The 21,621-nt window shown below is 38.3% G+C and overlaps 1 protein-coding gene and 1 long non-coding RNA gene across 3 annotated transcripts in view; both read right to left on the reverse strand.

Annotated features, from left to right (window-relative positions):
• Window positions 1-21,621, reverse strand: part of LOC123871404 — a 383,067-nt gene that overhangs the window by 255,810 nt on the left and 105,636 nt on the right. The gene's annotated exons all lie outside the window — the stretch shown is intronic.
• LOC123871359 (tetratricopeptide repeat protein 28) overlaps window positions 11,034-21,621 on the reverse strand; it is an 81,980-nt gene continuing 71,392 nt past the window's right edge. Inside the window, exons 22-42 of one of the 2 annotated variants that reach the window (XM_045915122.1) lie at window positions 21,285-21,421; window positions 20,997-21,174; window positions 20,480-20,606; window positions 19,990-20,147; window positions 19,796-19,894; window positions 19,415-19,536; window positions 18,848-18,963; window positions 18,379-18,506; window positions 17,749-17,955; window positions 17,414-17,553; window positions 16,953-17,060; window positions 16,785-16,866; window positions 16,532-16,629; window positions 14,608-14,831; window positions 13,902-14,066; window positions 13,646-13,801; window positions 13,417-13,520; window positions 13,134-13,287; window positions 12,879-13,030; window positions 12,675-12,800; window positions 11,034-12,593 (exon numbers count right to left, since the gene is read on the reverse strand). In XM_045915122.1, coding sequence (XP_045771078.1) covers window positions 11,407-12,593; window positions 12,675-12,800; window positions 12,879-13,030; window positions 13,134-13,287; window positions 13,417-13,520; window positions 13,646-13,801; window positions 13,902-14,066; window positions 14,608-14,831; window positions 16,532-16,629; window positions 16,785-16,866; window positions 16,953-17,060; window positions 17,414-17,553; window positions 17,749-17,955; window positions 18,379-18,506; window positions 18,848-18,963; window positions 19,415-19,536; window positions 19,796-19,894; window positions 19,990-20,147; window positions 20,480-20,606; window positions 20,997-21,174; window positions 21,285-21,421 — 3,968 coding nt within the window. In that variant the 3' untranslated portion in view covers window positions 11,034-11,406. Of the gene's footprint in view, window positions 12,594-12,674; window positions 12,801-12,878; window positions 13,031-13,133; window positions 13,288-13,416; window positions 13,521-13,645; window positions 13,802-13,901; window positions 14,067-14,607; window positions 14,832-16,531; window positions 16,630-16,784; window positions 16,867-16,952; window positions 17,061-17,413; window positions 17,554-17,748; window positions 17,956-18,378; window positions 18,507-18,847; window positions 18,964-19,414; window positions 19,537-19,795; window positions 19,895-19,989; window positions 20,151-20,479; window positions 20,607-20,996; window positions 21,175-21,284; window positions 21,422-21,621 lie in introns of both variants that reach the window. The other variant, XM_045915121.1, reaches the window with a different exon arrangement.

The raw sequence follows: 21,621 nt of genomic DNA on the forward strand, positions 1-21,621 counted from the left end.
GTAACAAAATATAAGATCAGCGGTCACGGTAAGGGAGAGAGAGGGGCAGTCGGCAGTTCGGATTACAGCGGCGTTCGGATTATTCAGAGTACGGATTATCGAGGCTCTACTGTATCTACCCATGTGCCTCAGATACGTGATCAGCGGACAACGCCTAAAGCGATTTAAGTATGGGAACTACATTTATCAAGAAATTATTTAATTACATGTGCAACTGGATTATTTATATAATTTATTTGTATTTAATTGGCAGTTATTCGTTACATACGCTTTTATATTAATATATGTTATTTGATTAAGACTGATTTATTACAAATTCTGCGAATTGCGACTGCAAATTTACTCTAGCCCTGGTAACATTGATGCAGATTTTATTAATATAAGAGGTTTGGCGTGTGCTTTATATACCTACTTAATGAAATTGTAATGATGCGTCACAGGACTGATTGATTATTCGGAAGCATTCATTCAAATTATCAGTGTTAATACAGCGAATAGTCACGCAGATACAAAATAATCTGAATTCGGCCCGAAGCCGTGGAAAAAGCTAATAGTTTTTAAAATATGTAAACTCATAAGTACTATCTAACATTCAATTGCAAAGGTCAGAGCTTTTTAAAGTAATCTATTAAGTGCTACCAAATCTAAGCGATTCCAGCATCGAGAGCGGAAACGGAACTCAATGTTATTCATTGGTATTCGGTATCATTATTTAAATACTTTATACTACTATTATAGTAAGGTTGACAACTAAAATTGGTTGAAAAAAAATTGGCTAGAGTGATTGTGAAGATCGAGTTGGTTTCTCAGAAGCTTTAATGGTAAATGCACGACGAAATTATAAAATGACTCAAGAAAAAGGTAGTCTGACCTCTAGAATACTCTAGATCCATGAAATCGAATTCCCAAAACTCTACACGTACTTTAATACTAGATCACGACATTCAGTGACGAATGTACCATTCGAAAGAGACCTTGACTTTCATTTCGGGAAAGCTCTACTCCAGTCAGTATAATATGTGGATTACAGCTAATTTTCACTCAATTATGTAGGTGAAGTGGCAATGGGTGGGCACATAGATCGAAAAACGCGTTGGGGTCCAAAGGGCTTAGCTATAAGGCGACCTCGCACCAGAAAGCGCATGAGTGAGGAGAGCCGCCAGGGCCCCAGTAGGTAGATGAAACGAGTATCTGGGAGCGGTAACCGCTAGATTCAGACGATGCAAGACCGTGGCGTTGGAAGTCCTTACAAAAGACCTATGTGGGGTCCACATATAATAGTTCTTTTGTAGGGACGTCGTTTTATAGACGTCCTTCGTCATGATGGACGTCTATCAGTTGATAATAATGATGATAATATTATAATTCGTCGTTAATTTTTTAAAGTAATTATAATAAATGGTTTAAAAAAAATTTAGTGTTGAAGGACAGACTGTGTGTTTAGAGAATATCATTGCTGCAGCTGCTATCGCATTTTAATAAAGTGTGATTTTTTTGCAGTACATTTTTGATATAATATAGAAACTACTTACAGCTTAACACATACAAAGCCGCAGTATTAAAATGCAATGAAACGCAAGGCACATCTTCTGCCAAAATTAGTCGAAGATGAGCCCAAAACTGATCAGAATTTTTCTGAGGTATTTTAATTAAAGTAATTTATAATGTTCCATATAGAGCAGTTGAACGATAAAATGAAACATTGAATCTTTGGCGAATGAATTAAACATCCCATCACAATTCCGAACCGGTATCGGTTTATTGGATAATTGTAAATAGCATATTGAGTGTCTACGTTCTTGTTGGCATTGTACCTCTTTAGGCATACAGGGCTTGTATTCAAGGGCGCGGTAAGTGCTAGTTTATGCGCTTGAGTCTTCGAGCATAAAAACCTCGCTAACCCACTGATAAGTTGTCTGATTTTCATTTTGATAATATTTCGTCATTATTGATCTTTTATGATTGCTATTCAATTTTTAAGTCTGTAGATGTATTCTATAGGTGTCTATAGGTGGGGAGATTTTTAATATTTTACACAGTTAAGGGAGGGTGGTGGAGCCGAGTTTTACGACTATAGTATGCATATTATATTAATGATTATAAAGTTGAGCCAAGTCGGAAACTGGAGGAGTGACAGACTTTGAAAGTTCGAACTAGACCTTCACCTTTCATCTGTGCCTTGGACTTGCTTGGAGAGTATATTGGAGTATAGGTATATGTTGGCACCGGTTGTTACTGACGAGTGATTAATTATTTTTGTCACTAAAGATAACTAAACCTATGAGTCGAAGGATCTGGGAGATGGTTGGCATTATTATGCTATAAAGGCCCTACCCTTATGTGAATTATGGAAGGGATCACAACCATCCAGCAACGAGCAATCGAACGCAGGAAATCATCATGAAATGAACCTTATAGCTTAACTTAAGAAAAGTTTTCCTAGCGCGCTCCAGCGGTTTCCTTACAAACATGGTTTGGTTCTCATCAAACTCAATAAAATTTTGTAGAGACGTTCTAGAAATAAACATCTGTGTCTGTGGTTTTCGCAATTTCTATAAAAATGCGTAGTTTTAAAATCACACGGGCTCATATAAACTCTTACAGACTCTAAGTATTCAAATGAGAACCAAACTACGTTTGTTTGGAGCACGCTACGAATAAACTCTTCTTAAGGTAATTGGCAATATATTTAAGAATTTGCATTGTGACACCATCGCACCATTTATATGCACAGGCAAGCCCAAATTCATTGGACAGATTGACAGTAGGTATATCACGCATTGCTCATATTTCTGTACCTAGGCAATATTTCCACATTCCGAAGCAACAAATTATATATTTTATAGACAACTTACTTATTCACAGCAAATGAGAAATTCATATAACTTCCTTAGGTACGAGTAGGTACATACATTTTTTTTCGGATTATGGGTGAACGCCTGAGTAGGTAGGTCTGGAATGAAAAATTCTCATAAAATTATATTTATCAGATCTTGTAAAAAGTACTTACCTAAGTACCTACTTAATTTGGATAGGTACCTATGTGTACTAAATAGTGGTTGTTTAAAACCTGAATTTTGTAATTATCGGTATATATTTACCTACTCTTCATACAGAGTACGGATCTACGGCAAGGGTAACTAGGTAAAGTCAGCGAAAAAGTACTTTTTTTGCACTCGTAACTAGATACAAAAAATCTTAAACCAACCAACTGAAACTATAAGTCGCAGCAAGTCGTTTGATAGAAATGTTGTTTTTATAAAGAAGTCAGTTAAAAACATAACTTTCTCTCAAAATAAAAATAGACTCTCTATACGTAACCGATCTTCGAACTTTTTTTCAAGGTTTGAAAAAGTTAACTAGGTATTGATTAGGGATTGCAATCCAGCGGCATTTTCAATCCAGCTGGATTTTTGCTGGATCGAAGCAAATCCAGCTGGATCCAGCGCGGATCCAGCATTTATAGATTTTTCAAAGAAATGCAATATTTTTTTATGTTTTTACTGTAGAAACTTTAATAACTAACTTCTTATATTTATTTGTAGTTATAATATGAGCTTTTTATCTATAAAAAAGCGTTTTATATGAACTTTTAAAAACTTTTTTATGAATGAAATTAGGTATGTATTTAATCAATCGAAGTATGCTAATATTCATTATTATCTTTACACTTTTGCCATTTTATAGGTAGGGATTCCATTGCTGAAAAAATTGTGAGAGCGAGAATCAATAAAATCTTTGAAGACAATAGCATCTTTGGACTGAATCCTGAAAAAATAGAATTTTGGTCCTTGCAAGAAATTGTCTAAATTGCGGAGAAAGTGTTGTTTGAAGCAAGGTTCGAGGAGTACGGTGGGTGTTTTTAACCACAGCTCCTTAATTTAACGACCGTCTGTCGTGAAATATGAGGTCTAACGTTATGCTGAAGCAGCAGTGGGCTAGAGCAATTGACCAGTCTCAGTGGTTTAACGTTAACACAATAATGTGACGGTTTTGAGTAGGGGTGGCACTCCAAAATCGATGGTTTTGAGTAATGTAAACGCAGCACTCATAGCGTGTTTGTTGGTTTATTATGCTTTACTCAACTCATGCGGTACCTACCCATTTCTCGAGCTTTTTCACTTTACCAATTTGCTTTTAGTCAATTAAACTCGTTTTATCATTTACAAGTGGTTAGTGTACCACTAACTATGACGTGGTTTGCGATGAATCCGCTTCGATCATTAACTTTAATTCTTCATTGTCAACTAGGATCTCCGGCTGTCCGCGGAGTTTGTTTTGTAGGGCAAAATAATTTCCAGAACGAAAACGTTTGACCCAAAAACGTACCGTGCTTTCTTTTAAAGTTATAGCTTGCTTTATACGCAACATTTATCTGAAATAGCTATTCATTTAAGTACCTATTTTGCTAAATTTGTAGGCCACTCAGTTTCTCAGTCTCGATTCTAATTTTCGATATAAAATTGCATACCCGATCCCATTTATATCCTAATCCCCACTAAAAAGAAGTTGAAGTTATAATATAATTTCAGGTTTGAGAAGCCAATCAATTACATGTTACAGTTTTTTTTTACTTTTCTGAAATACATTCGATGGTTTTTGCGTAAAAAGAAAGTTAGTTACTTATTTTTAGCTGATTGCGGATCCGCACCGCTGGATCCAGCGTCAGATGCTGGATCCAGCAAGCCCTAAAAACGTGCTGGATCCAGCTGGATTGCTGGATTGCGGATCCAGCATTGCAATCCCTAGTATTGATGTTGACGCGGTGGAGCCTATTTATCTACTTAGTAGAGATAAACTTGAGAATTTTTAGAGAAGAAAATGAAACTTAAAGACAATATGTGTATACAATATGTGTGACTGTATTTGATATGGTACCTAGCTCAATTAATTAAACGCTTATTGGATAAGCAGTTTTACACTAATTCTAAGTAAATCACTAAGAGCAATTCAATCGGAGAAGTGGAAGTACCCAAAAAATCAGTTATCAGTTTTGGCGGAAAGACAGTATACGAACAAAGCAACCGAAGTGCTTTTAAAAAAAAAAGTTCTCGTAAGCTCGTCGCTCTAGTAAGTACTCTTCTAAATATACTATCTAAACTATTTATTAGGCAAGGTAGGCGCTGATGCGCTCACCGTATTTATTTTTTGAAGAAATGGTTGTGACCTATATTAGTTTTCTTTAAGTTACTTGTGTCTGTATTTTGTTTAGCGTTGTTCTTTCAAAAGCGTTACATTTGGAGGAGCCCGAGCTGCAGCTACGCCGCGTCTCTTGGTATTGTGAGCGATCCGCTTTAAATTGATTATTTAACTGGCAAGTTTTCCAAGAAAGAAAAATCCGTGAGAATTACACGGTAACAGTTCGATTAGTTTTATTTTTTACATGTTCTCGTTGATAGTTTGGTTCGATTACGATATCATAGATGATAGGGATTATTTAAATTAAGCAGAAGATAGTAAGACATAGCAATCTTGGCATACCTACCATGGTAAGTAACGGTTTAGTGACTAATGGTATTACTATGTTAAGGTTGTTTGCTTCGCATCATGAACCAATTACATAAGGAGGTAGCTACGAATTCAAAACACAAACCAACACTAGCTTACCGCATAGACCTATAATTTATTTTCAACAAGAGACAGGAAATTATACACCGTTAACTGGATTCTGATATCACAGTTTTAAAATTTGCTTCAGTTGTTTGCTTTGCCTACATATCTACGCAATAAAAAAAATGCGCCAACAGACTTGTAAGCATCAATCATAAGCAAAACAAGAGACAAAATGCGAAATGAGAAAAGTACCTTGAGTCTTACTACCGAGTAAGGCTCAATGTTAGCTACAATACAAGATGTGCTGTAGGTGCAGTAAAAAGTCAAATTGAAAGCTTGTTGAAGATTGGTTAGTTGTAACACTTGGATCTTATCACACTGGCGATAGCAGCTGTGCAGTTCCGACGTACGAAGTATGGACGCCATCATACAGCTCCCTTCCTCTTTATAGGCACAACACACACACCGGCAGAGAGGAGTTGAGCCGAGGTGCTCCTGCCTAATTTCATCGTCTCAACCCATCGTCGCACCGGCCAACTGCTGAGCAAGGGTATTCTCCTAGAATGAAAAGGATTGGCATAGGCCACGCTGGCCAAGTGCAGATTACTAAACTTCATACTCATATTATGGAGACCTTTTAGGCATGCAACTTTCTTCACGATGTTTTCCTTCACCTTCAAAACATATTTACCTGTGATACCTATTTGACTGCATCCAACGCGCAAAAAAGTTTGAGGTACGTACGTACCCGGGATCGATTTCAGGATCGCTCGAATTGAGGCAAAGGTCTTACAGGCTATCACCACTATTAATTATTTACTTTGACATAAACTCCTACTCCACTTTTTTATTTGGGGAGAAAGTATCGGCCTTGGCGCGATAAGCATCCTCTGAGTCGTCTCCGGGTTTGGTTTTAAGTTTAAGATATATTAATGAAAACTTGGCTCTATTCAACTCGGTCTATATGCCCTTGGAGGTCGCTATCGCCGCACGGTGTGAGTACCTACTGCTGGGAGTTGGGATTGGGACATTAAGACGAAGCTGATAACAAAGAGATTGTACGGACAACTCTATAGCCTTCTTTATGGCGGCCAAAATCACGGGCACCTGTTAGTATTAATTAAAATACTTGGTACCACAAGCCATGTAATTTAGAGATTATCTCCGAAAAGCATATAATTATATCTTTATAGGTAATTTACACAAGCAAAGCAACATTTTGCTAGTTCCGCCGCTGGCTTTTCTGCAGGGCTAGTTTATAGTGCACCAAGTTGCGCCTTTGATCTATTCTATACATACTAATAAATAAAATTGGAGTGTCTGTCTGTAATTTCGAAATAACTGCCGTATATTAAGGACATATGGTTATTTGAACGATACTATAACTGAATCACACGTTTTTAAAATTTTTGTCTGTCTGTCTGTCTGTTTGAAAAGGCTAATCTTGGGAACGGCTGAACCGATTTTGACGGGATTTTCACAGACAAGTAGAGAATTGACCAGGGAGTAACATAGGCCACTTTTTTAACCGACTTTCAAAAAGGGAGTTGTGTTTTTCTACCTATGTACACCGAAATCTCCGAGATTTCTGAACCGATTTGCGTCATTTCTTTTTTAATCGATAGAGGAACTTTGCGACATTGTTTCATAAAAAATTTGGAGTCCAACTCCTCAATCCTGATGCTGCAGGGGATCTGACCAATCCACGCTGGCGAAGCTGCGGGCATCAGCTAGTCTACAATATTACGGTAATTGTAAAGATTTACCGCTTAAAGCTTGACTGATTCTATTTTAGTATCTGATCGATTAGGTTAACACTATGACTAGCGTCTAGCATGTTACGATGCAGTAAGATAATATTGTTTCTTTGATGTTACGCCTAGGATCGATAAAAGTCGGCAGAAATATATATACCTAACACCTATGATAACACAAAATTACCATTTTAAATTAGACATACGACAAAAAAATCTGTACAAATCTGGGGAGTAGTTTCAGTAATTTATTTATTAAATATGGTATTATTTATATTTTTATGTAAAGTATTGTATACCTACTTACTATGATATACCTACCTACCTACTTAACGAAATTCTTTTAAAGGTTTACGATTGTTCATTTTGTACGAGTACTTAAAATTACAAAACCTCACCTGGGAAGGTATTATACCTACTTAATCTTAGTATCTTAATAGATTCCTAATAAAATTGGTAACTTTGTCATGGTTATGGGTTTGGCGGTGTGGCGTTTTGCACGCTTTTGTATCACGGTTGGCCGTTATTTTGACGAATGAGACTTAGGAAACAATATGCTCTTAGATTTTATTCCACGATTTGTCAGAACGGCGCGAGAGTTTATAGCCATCGATTTACCAGTAGGTAACAATGCCTGGCTCCTGCGGCCCAGCTGGCTGCTCCTAGCCGGTTGACTGGTATTCCTTTATTAGTGTTCAAGCTTTTAAATAAATAAACACGATGGACGCAAATGGAGCTCCCCTCCAGGGCGTGCACCAATACATCAACGCCCCAACTATCTCACCTACCGCGGTGCCCCCTGAGATTGAGGATAAGATGACCGAATAACCCTTCTTAATTGCTAAGCTCTAAATAGCACAGACCAGAGACGAGCAGCAGCGTCACTGGTGCTAAGAAGCCTAGCCTTGCGCTGACCAACGTGCTTGCCAAGCGTGGTCAGTATGGGCACTACTTTTGATGAGCAGCGCCAACAGACAAAGGCCTCCAGTTTCAAGCAGTCCTGCTATTTCTGATTATAATGGTAGCGATCGCGGTCACCGCGAGGTAGAGTTTGCTAGGAATCATGTTCCATTAAGCTGGAGCCTGCTGGACCAACGACATGGTGAAGGTGGCTGGAAGCGAGTGGATGAGGAAGGCGAAGAACCGTGTTTGGTGTCGCGCTCTTAAAAAAGGCTTCGCTTAGCAGTGGACGCGTACGGGCTGAAGTATTGAATTGGATTGTGGATAATAATGGTTGTTGCCGTTTAATACTCAAGTCATCGTGTTGTACCTATTTTTACGTAGGTTCTTATATCTTAATTTTATTATTTAATCAAAGCTCAGGTACTATTATATATTCTGTGACCAAAGCCCGAATAATAATTTTTGATGCACTTCCAATCATTCAACCCATTTGCTATAATTCGCAATCTTAATAGGAACACTTAAAATTCAATCCAATATGATTACGAGGATTGCAATTGAAACGACAAAATATGTGATCATAATCTAATACAGGTCAATAGCATCTGGACTGCAGACAAAATGATTGTTATTGTGAACTGAATAGATATTGAAAAATAAGTAGTTCTTGGCCACAAAAACAAATAGGTACCTATCTACTATAGCGTTTTTATGAGTAGGTATCAAAAGAAGTATGTTTCTGAATAGGTAGGCTATGTTTTGTAAGGTTCTAAGGCACTTAACGAAACTGATTTTTAGCACAAATCTGAGAAGGATTAGTTTATTTAACAAGAATAGAAATGGTGATAATGCAAAATTTAGATTTTTGGAGTAAGTAGGTACCAAACTTTGGATTTTTTTTCAAGAAGTATGAAATAGGTAAAATGCTTCCGATCATTTTTCTATTTTATAGCGTTTTTAGAATTACTTACCAAAAAAATCAAAAAGCATATAAACGTAGGTAGGTACTTAGTTAAAATATTTAAATCATTTCAACTTATGAGAATCAAAAGTTGCATTCAATAGATACTCTCTGAATGCGAAGAGTTTGAACATAATCTACCACGCTGCTGGCCAAGTGCGGATTAGCAGCTATCAAACACCTTTGGGAACATTATGGAGAATTTTCAGGCATGCTTTCTTTTGTTTCCTCACGTTGTTTTCCTTCACCGTTAAAGCAAGTGTTTAACTGCTTAAAATGCACAATATAACTCCGCAAAGTTGGAGGTGCGTGCCTGGGGTCGAACCTCCGACCTCTCGAATAGAAAGGCGGACGTTTAAACCACTGGGCTAAGCAATAGGTGTTACTGAAACACCCCCATATTTTTCAAGGTCAACCATTTTTTTACTATAAAATATGCTACATTATTTGCCGTTCCGCTCGTTACCTAAAATTTCTTAATGTGCAGGAATTTCGTAGTTCGTCAATAGCAACGCGTCATACGCATTTAAACATTTACATATTTATCTATTTATTTGCATAATATTGCAATTATAACTGTAATAATAGCCCGATAAATGTCTTCATTTCCGTAGCTCAATAAAAGGGATAGGAATATCCATATAGTAGCGACTTTTTTCCATATTATTAGAACTAGGTACGTTGATTTATATCTTTATAGGAACTTTAAAATAGGCAAGCCTACTAACTAGTGGTTGAAAGAAAATATTAATAACAATAATTAATATTATATCTTTATAAGGGTTCCTACGCGAAGGGTGTCCACTGCCAACGGTAGGTAGGTATTCTGTTGGTGTCGTGATTGAAAGATTAAAGTGGGATTAGGTATTTGTTTTGATATTGCAGATAGTCGGAAAATATTTAATTATAGTTTAGAAGCAGGCGTTATTTTACGGAAGTCCATGATATAGATACAAGGAACCAAAAGCTTGATTCGTTATAATCCGCCAAACCTTTGCAATTAGGCAATGTAAGGTTACATCTACTGAAGATGCTCCGGTGTCGGGGCGAAACGTGCGTCGAGTGGTTGTGGGATTTGTGTGGTGCTGCGTGGTGGTGGTGCGTATGGCTTGCTTGGTGGCTGGCTTTTCCTGCATATTTATCAGTGCGAGGGCGGGCGGTGCATTTCGCATGCTGCATGTTGCACCATACAGATTTGTTTGGTTTGGCGGATTATAGCAAATAAAGCTTTTGGTTCCTTGTAAATATTTAATTATAAATGATCCTTTTGTTCGCTATTTAAACATGTGTAAAAAAAATTAAGTATCTACTTAGGGTAAAATGCGGACGTGCATTGAACTTGTTGATATTTTTTATCATGTATAATTTACAGTCACTTAACTCACAGAAACCGTGGAGATAATTGCCTAAGTAATGGATTTGTCATTGGCTTTTAATCAAACGGAACTTTACCAGTAAGTAGTTGGTAAAGCGGATACTGGGTATGTTTGGGAGTTAAAGCTATTGTTCTTTTTTGCAAATTTTAAGTTTTTTAGACTAAGTTTGTTGGATTAACTAATAAATTGCTTTCTAGTAAGATTTCCAATCAGAGCCAAAGATAAGGATGTATAAACGAACTTGCAAATATTAATAAATAATAAGTTTTGCATTTAAATTATCGGTTAAAACATTTAAAAAAATGTTTTAATTTTTATTACGAGAGATTAAAGACTTTTGAAGGCTCTTAAGTTTTAGTTATTTCGACATGACACATTTATTATAAACAAGGTCATCGGAACTTAAGGAATTTTTATTACGTAATACACTTGAAAGTAAATTTACTGGTTTTATCTGGGAAGTAAAATAAGATACTAGTATTGATTTGTGCGAGTATTGTATTTCACTTGAAATATATTTTTACAAAAAAAAAACGATGGCAAGACATAAAATACTTTTATACTTAACCTCAATTAGTTATGCACAAGGCACTGTAGAGTGTAGGTACTTTCTATGTAACTAGAAATAGATTTAAAATAAATAATTAATTATAATCGAAAAAATAATTTTTAAATCTAAATCTTACAAGTTAAGTGTAACATTAAGTTCATAAAGATTATTTTAACACATTTTTTACAAATTCATTTACAATAAACTTATGAAATCATAGCCGCCTACTTCTATTCCAATAATTATAATTATTATTGTACTTCTACTTTTACACTTAATTCAATTATTTTAACGATTTCGTTCACGGCGTTATAACTTATTCGGTGGAAAATCGAGCGTTGTGTATGTTGGTCTACCTCTGGGCACAGGAGGTCGTCTCATTCTAGGGTGTGTTTTGCCCCCGTCTTTACTTGCATTGATAGCCGATTCTCCTTCCTCAGGCAAATATGGCGCTCTAGGATTTAAAACAAGTGCTTTATAAGATGAATGCGAATCCGCAATACTTCTGCCATCGCCTTCATCCCTTCTCGAAAGTTCCGAGAATGGAGATACAGATCGCTTTTCTATCCCACTCGGTCCCGCTGCGTCATCCTTTGGTTTTAATTCATAAACGTTTTCTTCTTTTCTTTTAGGTTCGATGTCTTTCTTGAATTTGGTTTTGCGTTCTATTATTTCAGCGGTTGTCAAATCTGAACTTTGAATGTCAGTCTCTAAGGGTGGTGCTGATAACCAAGGTCGAGAAGCATTCCCACTGCACCATCTTTCTTCAGATTCGCTGGACTCTCCGAGAAGACCCAACTTTTCTAAGTTCTGCAGAAGTAAATTTTCACTGGAACTAGCTGCTCTCATTTCAGTCTTTGAATCTTCAGACAAAAGCAATTCTGCTAGTGGTGGGGCTAAACCTAATCCTATATTCCGTTCGTGATAAACTTCCGATATGGTAGGAGTTAATTCTCCACTCATATGCCTCACTTGAGCCATGGAATCGCGACTGTTCGTTCCCATTTTAGGTCTCGGGGCTCTCTTTGATGTCGATGGTTGATTCAACGTTTGATCTGATTTTTCCTCTTCGGGTCGCCGAACTTGCGCCGATGCTAAATCGTAAAATGCATCTAAATATCTTTGATGAGGATGTTCAGGGCGTCTACGTAATACTGTGTCGTGGCCAGAACTTTCCCAATCGGAGTCATCTGTCGAAGGAGGTCGTCTTGTATAAAGAGTCCTGATTTTGGTTTGGTGAGATAAAGCTAAAGATACGTCTCTCTGAGGGGCTGAGGCGTTTGGCGGTGGTGCCGCGGGCGGTGATGGGGTGAAGGCGGCGTCACTTTCACCCCTATATCTGGGTGGTGGGGGTGCTGGAGGCGGGGCTGTTCTGCCATCAGGTTCACCTCGACCAACTTCAGTTGCGGAAGTTGTGCCGCGTACGTACATGGTGAAGGCACCTCCACAAGATCCTAATGGTAATGGCGGTGGCGGTACCGCTGAGACACTTTCCTCTGTCAAAGAAAGAATAAGATTTTTTATTATCAGTCAAACGTACTTTAAATACATCATACCTATTCAATGTTAGAACTCACGTCTGTGCTGCCTCGGTGGTGGTTCGCCATCGGAATGCGGTTCCAAGTCGCCATCATCTATAGACGCCAACGATTCAACGCTTGAGCTGGACTCTAAGCTAAGACTACGCGGAGCCTCCTGTGTATCTGTAGATAGATGATTGACAATAAGAATTTATACATCTTTGACTGAGGAAATGTAAAAGACTTTAAATAATGTCTTACCAAAGAGAGCAAGCAAAGCCTGCAGCACAAATTGGATGTGGCGCCTGTTAGCCACTTTTCCCGTCCGAAGAGTAACTTCATCTTGGCCCACTTCAGCCAAGTCAAAGCCGAGGGAAGCCAAAAGTTCGTGACAACCATTAACTCGCCATAGCCTGTACATAATTTACAATAAATATATTTTCCATAATTTAGGTATCTACAAGAAATCTAGCATATTTTGTAAAAAAAAATCATAAACAAATTTGTAATACAAACCTGACATTCACAGCAACCTCGATGGTGTCGCTCTCAGAAGTCTTCGTGGAGAACTGTGATATGACAGACCGAATCACGCCGATGATGTCGTCTGCTACATCACTTCCGTTCGATATAAGTTTGGAAAGTGCTTGCAGGGTCGTTGGAGTCAATCCTAAAGAAAAATAATAGTAAAAAGAAAGAATTTTTCACTCCCATAGTCACACTAGAATGCTTACAAAAATACGTACTTATAGCTAGTAATTTAAAAAATGAAAATGAAAAAATATGAAACAATTCTTACCCAAGAGAGCTTGAAGACTGGCAGAACACTGTGTTAATCTTTCTTCGGGATCGCTTTGGGGGAAAAACACACTTGAAGGTATCCCGTTCGCTGCTGGTTCAAATCTAAAAAAGTTTATTAAATTTATAATACTCCAGTTTTATTAAATCCGCCCCCATCAAATCCAATGCGTCTTAATCTGGCTCAGTAAAATCTGGCCAATCCGTCCAATATACTATAGTTTACTTACCTAAATCCGACACTCATCAGAAGTTCTCGCCATCCCGTGGTAGTCCCAGCTTTGTTCTCGATGCTCTTCTGTGTTGTATACATTGCATTCTTCTGTCCTCTTACTATCCGTTGAAGAGACTTCTCCACCAAGTGTAAACAAACTCGTAATGCATCCCTGATAGAGGATTTTTTTTTTAGTATGCGGTTCCGTTTGGAAAACCTTTGAAAGAATAAATAAAGTGATTTTTAGAGAAAACCCAAGGTAAGATTATTACCTGCATTTGTCTGGAGCGGCGAGCAATTCGCAAAGCGCTTGGCCCATAAGAGCCACTTTGTTGCTCAGGCGTACGTTAGCTCCCAATAGCGCTAGACCGGCCCAGTGAGCAGGATGTGAGAAATGTTTTGTGTGTCGAACTGTCTGCATGGCATCTCCGAGGGCTCTAAAACAACATAGCAAATTGAGATAAGCTGATTTTAATATACTACTACCCCAGTGTTTTGCTAAATGTAACTAGAAATTGTAACTGCCAGGTATAAAATCTGTTACTAGTATTCAGGTCTCTTCAACCTAATGATGCTTTGGTATCCACTTAGACCATGTTTTTTTTTTAAAGAATATTAGCCATTTTAATCATGACTAACATTCCCCTTTCCCCTCCAACTAAGCGTAAAGCTTGTGCTAGGAGTGGGTTACGACAATAGTGCAACGGTTGCGGGATTTGAATCGCCGACCTTTAAGATTTCAGTCCGCTCCTATAACTGTTGAGCTATTGAGGCTTAGTTTAGTAAGGATTTTGATTATGAATAGACCATATTGTGGCGATCAGGTATTAAGTTTGTAACAATACTGCAGATTCCAACTCCTTAACTTTATTCTACTCAACTCAGAGCAGATTCTTAGATAATAATATGAGTGCTGCATTTTATCAATATTTAAATTTTGTTTTGTTCTACAATGATTTTAATTAAAAGCTTGCTTACTTGGCCACCCTGCTTCCTTGCAAAAGGGCAGAGTACAAAGCCCTATATAAAATCTTTGTGGCAGTGTCTTGAGGAGAAGGCCATAGAGTGACTAATATAGCTTGAGCTCCGGCAGCTAAGAAAGCTCTGCACAATCGGGACACTCCTTCACCGGCTACCGTTACTGATTCTGGATCATCTGAATCTTGGAACGCTGCACTTGAGGATGCACATGAAATGACCACCTGTAAATGAAAGACAATATTTAGTTGTAGTATAGAAGCAGGCGTTATTTTGCGGAAGTCCATAGACTCTCTTGTCGTAGATAAATGACGTCAACTACCTCCGATTCGGGTGGTTGGTAATATTGCAGATGCATTATATCACAATTGTGTTTGTCAGCGCTTTAAGTTATTAATCAGTTTATCTAATAGATAAACTTTTTCCACCCATTTGGTCTCGTACCACCAAAATTTCCTTCTAGCACTTATTCCTAGAGACGTGCCAGAGGAAGCTGAGCATTCGTTATCGGTTTTGTACAGTTGTCTGAAATTTTTCTTTGATCTGATCCGATGCTGGTGCGGAATCCAAGGGATACGAGGGCGGCACTGAAAATTTCGGGAATCAAGGAAGTGACACAACATTACTATTTAAAAATGTATTTATTGCTTTTCGAAGTATTCTCCGCGAAATTTGACACATTTTTCCATACGATGGAACCAATCATTGAAGCAACCATTCCATTCGGAAGTTGGGGGTCTTCAAAATGGCCGTTTTGTAGGCGTCCACAGCTTCTTCAGGTGATGAAAATCTCTGACCACGCAATGTATTCTTTATTTTAGGGATAGTACAGAAATTATTAGGGCTTAGGTCGGGGCTGTACGGCGGATGGTCTAATAATTCTATGTTTTCTTGCTCTAAAAACTCTTTTGTTCTGTGCGCGGTGTGAGAACTCGCATTGTCGTGATGGAGGATGATGCGGCGGTTGCAGTTCTCTTTACGAAGTTCAGAAACGACCTGTGGCAAACAAATGCTAGCATACCATTCTGCATTAACCGTTCTTTGTCCCTCAAGAGGAATAGTCGCAACATGACCGGTTTTGGAGACAAACGTGGCCACCATTTTTTTGGCAACACTTCGTGAACGAACAATTTTTGTTGGCTTTAACTCATTTTCGAACACCCAAACTCGTGACTGGTTTTTTGTATCGGGTTCGTACGTGTATATCCAGGATTCGTCACCTGATACGATGTTGTATACAGCATTTGAGGATCCTGCGTGGAATCTTTCGAGAGTTCTGACGCACCAAGTAACGCGAGCCGTTTTTTGCTCTTCACAGAGCAAATGCGGTATCCATCGGGAAAACAACTTTTTTACACCTAATTGTTCATGCAAGAATATTTGTATTTGACTCATGCCAATGTCTAAAGTTGCCTGAATTTCGCGGTATGTCACATGTCGATCTTCCTCAATCAGCTTACGAGCAGCATCAACGTTTTCTTGGGTGACTGCAGTTTTTGGACGACCTTGACGGGGATCATCACTGAGCTTGACACGTCCACGTTGAAATTCAGCAAACCAGCGATAAATTGTGGTTTTAGATGGGGCTTCATCACCAAATGCAGAAATCATCCGGTCAACACACTATTTTTGTGTTAAACCACTTCGAAAGTCATAATAAATCATCGCTCTAGAATTTTCTCGAGTCAATTCCATTTTCTTAACGACTAAACAAGTTTGACAAGACATTGTGAAAAGACCGAGAATCTTTTTTTAAATAAATAAATGGTATTCGATTTTTAAAACCAAGGAGTTTTCAATTAAAAAGATTTTAATATGACAGGGACAGTGGAAATATTCCATTCCCGATACTTTTAGTGCAGCCTATGTATCTAGGTCGTTAAAAACCCTTTATCAAATTGAGTAGATTCTCAATGGAACTTACCAGTCTAGCAGTGATTTTCAAATTCATAATTTCTGCTGCCGTCAACATAAACTCAGAGGCGGGTGGCAATTCTTCGTTACTTGGAGGAAGCTCAGCATCTAGTAAATGTTAAACAAATACATTAATTGCTGCTACTTAGTCAATATTTCTTACTTACTGTTTATTTTACATATTCAAAATGTGATTCTGGACGTTCTAACACTACTATGGGATCGGGTTCGAATATTAAAAACCAAATAACATAAAAACTTACTTTCTTCTTCGTTTTCAGTAGATGTATCAACGACTCCACTACCAACGCTTGTATTCAGCAGCCGTTTAGCTTGAGAGTCAACCTGTACGGGACAGTTATTTATTTAAAATCAATAAGAAAATATTCTTAGAGAAAAGGATTGAGATGAGGAGATTGTGATCAACTTACCACTTCTCCGGGGCTGAGCACGATGCCAGGAGTCTTCCAGCAGATGTGAGTGGCAAAGTGGATGCATTCTGCTTGTGGAAGTTGTGCTAAAACTGTTTCTTTCGATGCCTAGAAAAAGGTTCATTTACCATGTTAATATTTTTTTGTATAATTGAAATATTAAGGTAGAGCGAAAAAAGCGTCCTACTTAATTCTGCCATCCAATATATTATGATCATTGGACTACACTGATATCAACATATATCATGATTGCGTGAATTTGTTGATCTGTTTTTTTTTATCGCGTCGTAACCTTCTTTGCTTGTCTGAAAATTTTCAGGGCGTTCTAGGAGTGACTAAAGTAGGCGAAAGTCGAAAAAAATTTGATTATATCAGCGTTTGATTAGATAATTGAATGATAAACTCTTTTTCTTCTTGTTTACCTACTGAAAGTACTTTAGTAATCATATTCAGAAGTTCACCTGGTAGTCGGTCAGCGGTGTAACTCGCAGCATGTCAGCCACGAGTTCGGCCTCCTTGAGCAGCGCTTGCGCCGCTCCCCACCGCACACCCACCACGAGACATCGCATGCCCGCTTCTGTATTGTTAGCATTTGCACCATCTGTATTCATGTCAAACAAATAATACTTAATTCCCTGTGACTGTTTTTTTACTGTACTGCGCAATAAAAAGGGATAGATGCTTAAGGCGAAGTGACATGGAACATGAGAGAGATGTGTACTTAATTTGAGGACTTGGACTACTAGTGTGCGAGATTCCTTAGTCTCTCACCAGAACCAACCATGTTTAAACTTACCGTGTTCAGGATGCGTTTGTTTAGTCCTCACATGGCGCGTGTGCCTGAGAGGGCGTAGTGCTGGCGCGACAAGAAGCGCGAATCGCTCGCACAGAGGTTCTGTGTCGGTGGTACCACGCAACGCTCCCCAAGGACACGCGTACAGAGCCCCTTCCACCACCAGTGCTATGTCTCGTCTACCGCCGCATCCGCGACGACCGTGTGACGCTGCAAAGAATAAGGGTAGGTACATTCAAGGGACGGATAATCTATCTCTGCGCATCGTATTTCCTTATTGCTGAGAATCGTGACCCCATCCAAATGTAATGCCTAAATGCATGACAGTGTCTGTCACATTTCACTCTCTTCACATTTAATTAACGAATTTTAACGAAATTTTGTACAGAGATCAGTCACTCATCCAGTTACCGACCGGGGTTGTTTGACCAGCTTGATCATATGATATGCGCTGTCACAACTTAACAAAACATCCCGTAAAAAGACAGTACTACACTGATGGTCGCTTTGCTGCGAATGTTCGTGGGCTGATAACTTAAAATCGGTTGACCCAGCAGTTCGTTTGTCTATGATATAGATATACATTTCAATGCTATAATATTCTGTTGAAAATTATTTATGTACCTAACTTACCATGATTGTTGTTACAGGAAGTCGGTAGCAGATCTTCGAAAGGCGCAATGAGCATTTGATATAATGAATTGAGGCATGGAGGACCTTGCCATGAGGGCTGCTTCTTTCTGGGTCCATGAATACTGGACCTAAAATAATAAATATGAACTGAGTGACTTGTTGTTGGTTAGGTTTTAATTGGTAAAAATTAGATCTTTCGACGGGAATTGGGTGTCGAGCGACAGAAGTCAGTTATTATCAGGAGGTACACTGAACACGGACACATTAGAATGTTAACACAGACAGAGATACCTACTGTGAAACACGGCATCTAGTGTAACATGTATGATGTATACCTATCGCTTTTCTATAATTACAAAATTCTACTACATAGCAGAGGTCGGGTTAAATTGGCTGATGATTTTGATGATGATGACGTATTAATAGGTATATTAAGAAGGAAAAGAGCAGAAGAACAGTATTTTTTTACCTTGTAGATCCTTGCAGGCTGGCTACTGAGCCTGCCACTGAACCTCCAACAGAACCTACACTGAACAAAGAGCTCAGTGAATAGTTCGAGGAATTCAACAGGTGATTTCGCGTAACCTACAACAAAACAGTAATAATACACTGTAGGAATGAACGCCAAAATGTCTGAGCGCTCTGTTTCAGCCTTTAACTGTGGGTAGGTAAGGTTGTCAAATGACAAGGAAACAGTTTAATATTTATAAGTAATTTAATAATTGCACCAGAAGTGGTCCAGTAATTTTTGAGGAAAATGGTAAAAGATATACACACATATTGTATAATAATCTTTTACCACAAACGCATATTATATCGCCACCATTCCGTTGTGAGTATACCTGATGGTGCCACCAGACGTTTGCGAGAAACATACAGCAAGTATTGGCAAACACTACAGAGGGCTTGCGTGTTAAACGGAGCGCTCCTTTAAGAGTTGGCAAGCATACGCAAATACCCGTCCACATGCTTGCTGTTTATACCACCATAACATTTTAAAATAATGTCGATTTGTGGATAAGTAGAATAGTTTTACCATCCTAGCAAGACCAGTGTTGGGACGATCATCAAGGTCCCATTGGTCGTCTTCCCTCCTATCGGCAGATGTCTTCAGCCATGCAGACCACTCTTTGATGTATCGTTCCAATTTGCCTGCACCTTGATAAGGACAAGAATGTGTACAATATTATCACCACATAATATTTTCTTAAGCAAGCTTATTATTTTGCTACAATCCGATAAGAACCAGATAATTCTGTACATTACACGCAGCACAGTCTGTTTGTCTGGTTCTACTGTAGGTACTCATTGCAAAATTAACATGGACTTCTGCCAAGTAATGTCTGCTTTTGTCTAACATCACCTCAATTAAAATATATTTACGTATGAAAATGTTATATGTAATGATAAAACTTACTTGTATTCGTTTGAAGGTCATCAGGACTTATATCTGGTAGACTATTATCGCTGTCTTCGGATTGATCAAGTAGACAGGTCTGGTGGAATCTTAGGATACCTAAAATATTGAAGGTATCGTTATAAACACGTGAATGATTTTTTAAAACGGAGTAACTTATGATTAGTTTGGATCTGTAAGGCGGATCAACTTACCCTTATGAGGTTGAAGCAACCAGGAGTAAAGTCTTCCAGCTGCGATGCTGAAGTACAATACGGGTGATTTTTGCTTGTTCACCACTTCAAGGACTTGTTCTACAGTGGATGGACTCCATAGTTCTGGTCGATCTTTGCCAACATCTTCATTGATGTTCCTACTAAGCAAAATGAAAACCGGATTAAATGAAATCCTTATTTCAATGTTATCTCGTTTGAAAAACTACATGGGCATGGATATCGTTTAGAATACATACAGAGAGTAGATTTGGACATTTATAGAGGATGGGATAGGATTGTGCTGTAAGAAGAGTCCCTTGCGTCGTCCAATAGGAAAATCGTGGACGCGGTAGCTAGACATCGCTGGATAAATGAAGCTTGGTAAGTCTTACTCCTCCGATCAGACCCTCAGAGTAGCTGGTATCAGTCACTGAGTCAGTACAGGAGGGTGTCATAAAAATCTAGTTAAATTAGTGTAGAAATTTTTTACCTTTGGGCAGTATGTAATTCAAGGTTGGCTTGGTTCAAGGCACTAGTTTGTTTGTCTGGGACGGTGTCTAGCGAACGACAACGTCCTCGTTCAGCGATCACAAGTGCTTCGTGATGACGTCCAAGTTCTAAACGAATGAACGAAGATTAAACAATAATAGCTAACTAACTAAATTGCTCATAATATCAATTTATATGATTGACCGATTCTCCGTCCTCACGGTATTTGTGGGCAAATTTTATGACTTCAGTGACAAATTTTATTGGAGTAACGATAATATCAATTATTTTATTTACAATCGGCAAATCTGCTCTTACGGTTTAGGTGAGCAATACTTCTGGAGTATCAGAATGGAGTCATTTCAATAGGTGTTGTATTTATTCTGGGAAAGTATGCGTGTCCATAAGAATCGGTTAAGTAGGAATGATTGAAAAACGCATCGTAATATTTGAATGGAATACGAAAGTGAAATACACAGCAAGTCAGAGGTTGTTAAATTTTAAACAAAATAACTTACCAACAAGTACTCTCTGAAGGGCGTGATGCGTTGAGGTATATAAGGTAACGGTTTTCTTGTCTTTATGCCGTTCATTGCCAGATTCCAAGACTGTAAGGGCTGCATGAAGCTGTTCTTTTGCCTCTTCCAATTCACCTGAGGCCCAAAGTGCGAAGCCGAGCCTGTGTCGCACTCGAGCCTGAAAATCATTTTAATAATGTTTCTTTTTCTGATGAATTTCGATAGTAAAAAGAAGTTTTTGTTTTATAATAATAATCCTTTCCTTATTTATTTTTATTCAGTGCTTACCTCTTCATCGGCATCAGCAAGTCCTTCTGTGGCTGCAAGCGCTTGACGCAAGTAGGACACTGCACTACCACATGCACCCATTGCGAGATGCGCTCGACCAAGATCTGCCAACGCGTTAGCTCTTCCACGAGAATCACCTGATGAGATTTAACAAGTGAAAGAAGTTATACAATAGTTTACATCCTTCTAAGCATACAACTTAGGGTTAGCAAACTATCATCTGCGAAAAATGATTGCCGTTTACTTCCCTAAAATATCAATAGCTTGACAAACTTTCCGAGGTATTGAGAACAGATAAAAGCTAAATTCGGAACAATCATTGTTTCGCATCCAATAT

The sequence above is a fragment of the Maniola jurtina genome, chromosome 13 (assembly GCF_905333055.1).
Source record: "Maniola jurtina chromosome 13, ilManJurt1.1, whole genome shotgun sequence".
NCBI classification, from domain to species: Eukaryota; Metazoa; Arthropoda; class Insecta; order Lepidoptera; family Nymphalidae; genus Maniola; species Maniola jurtina.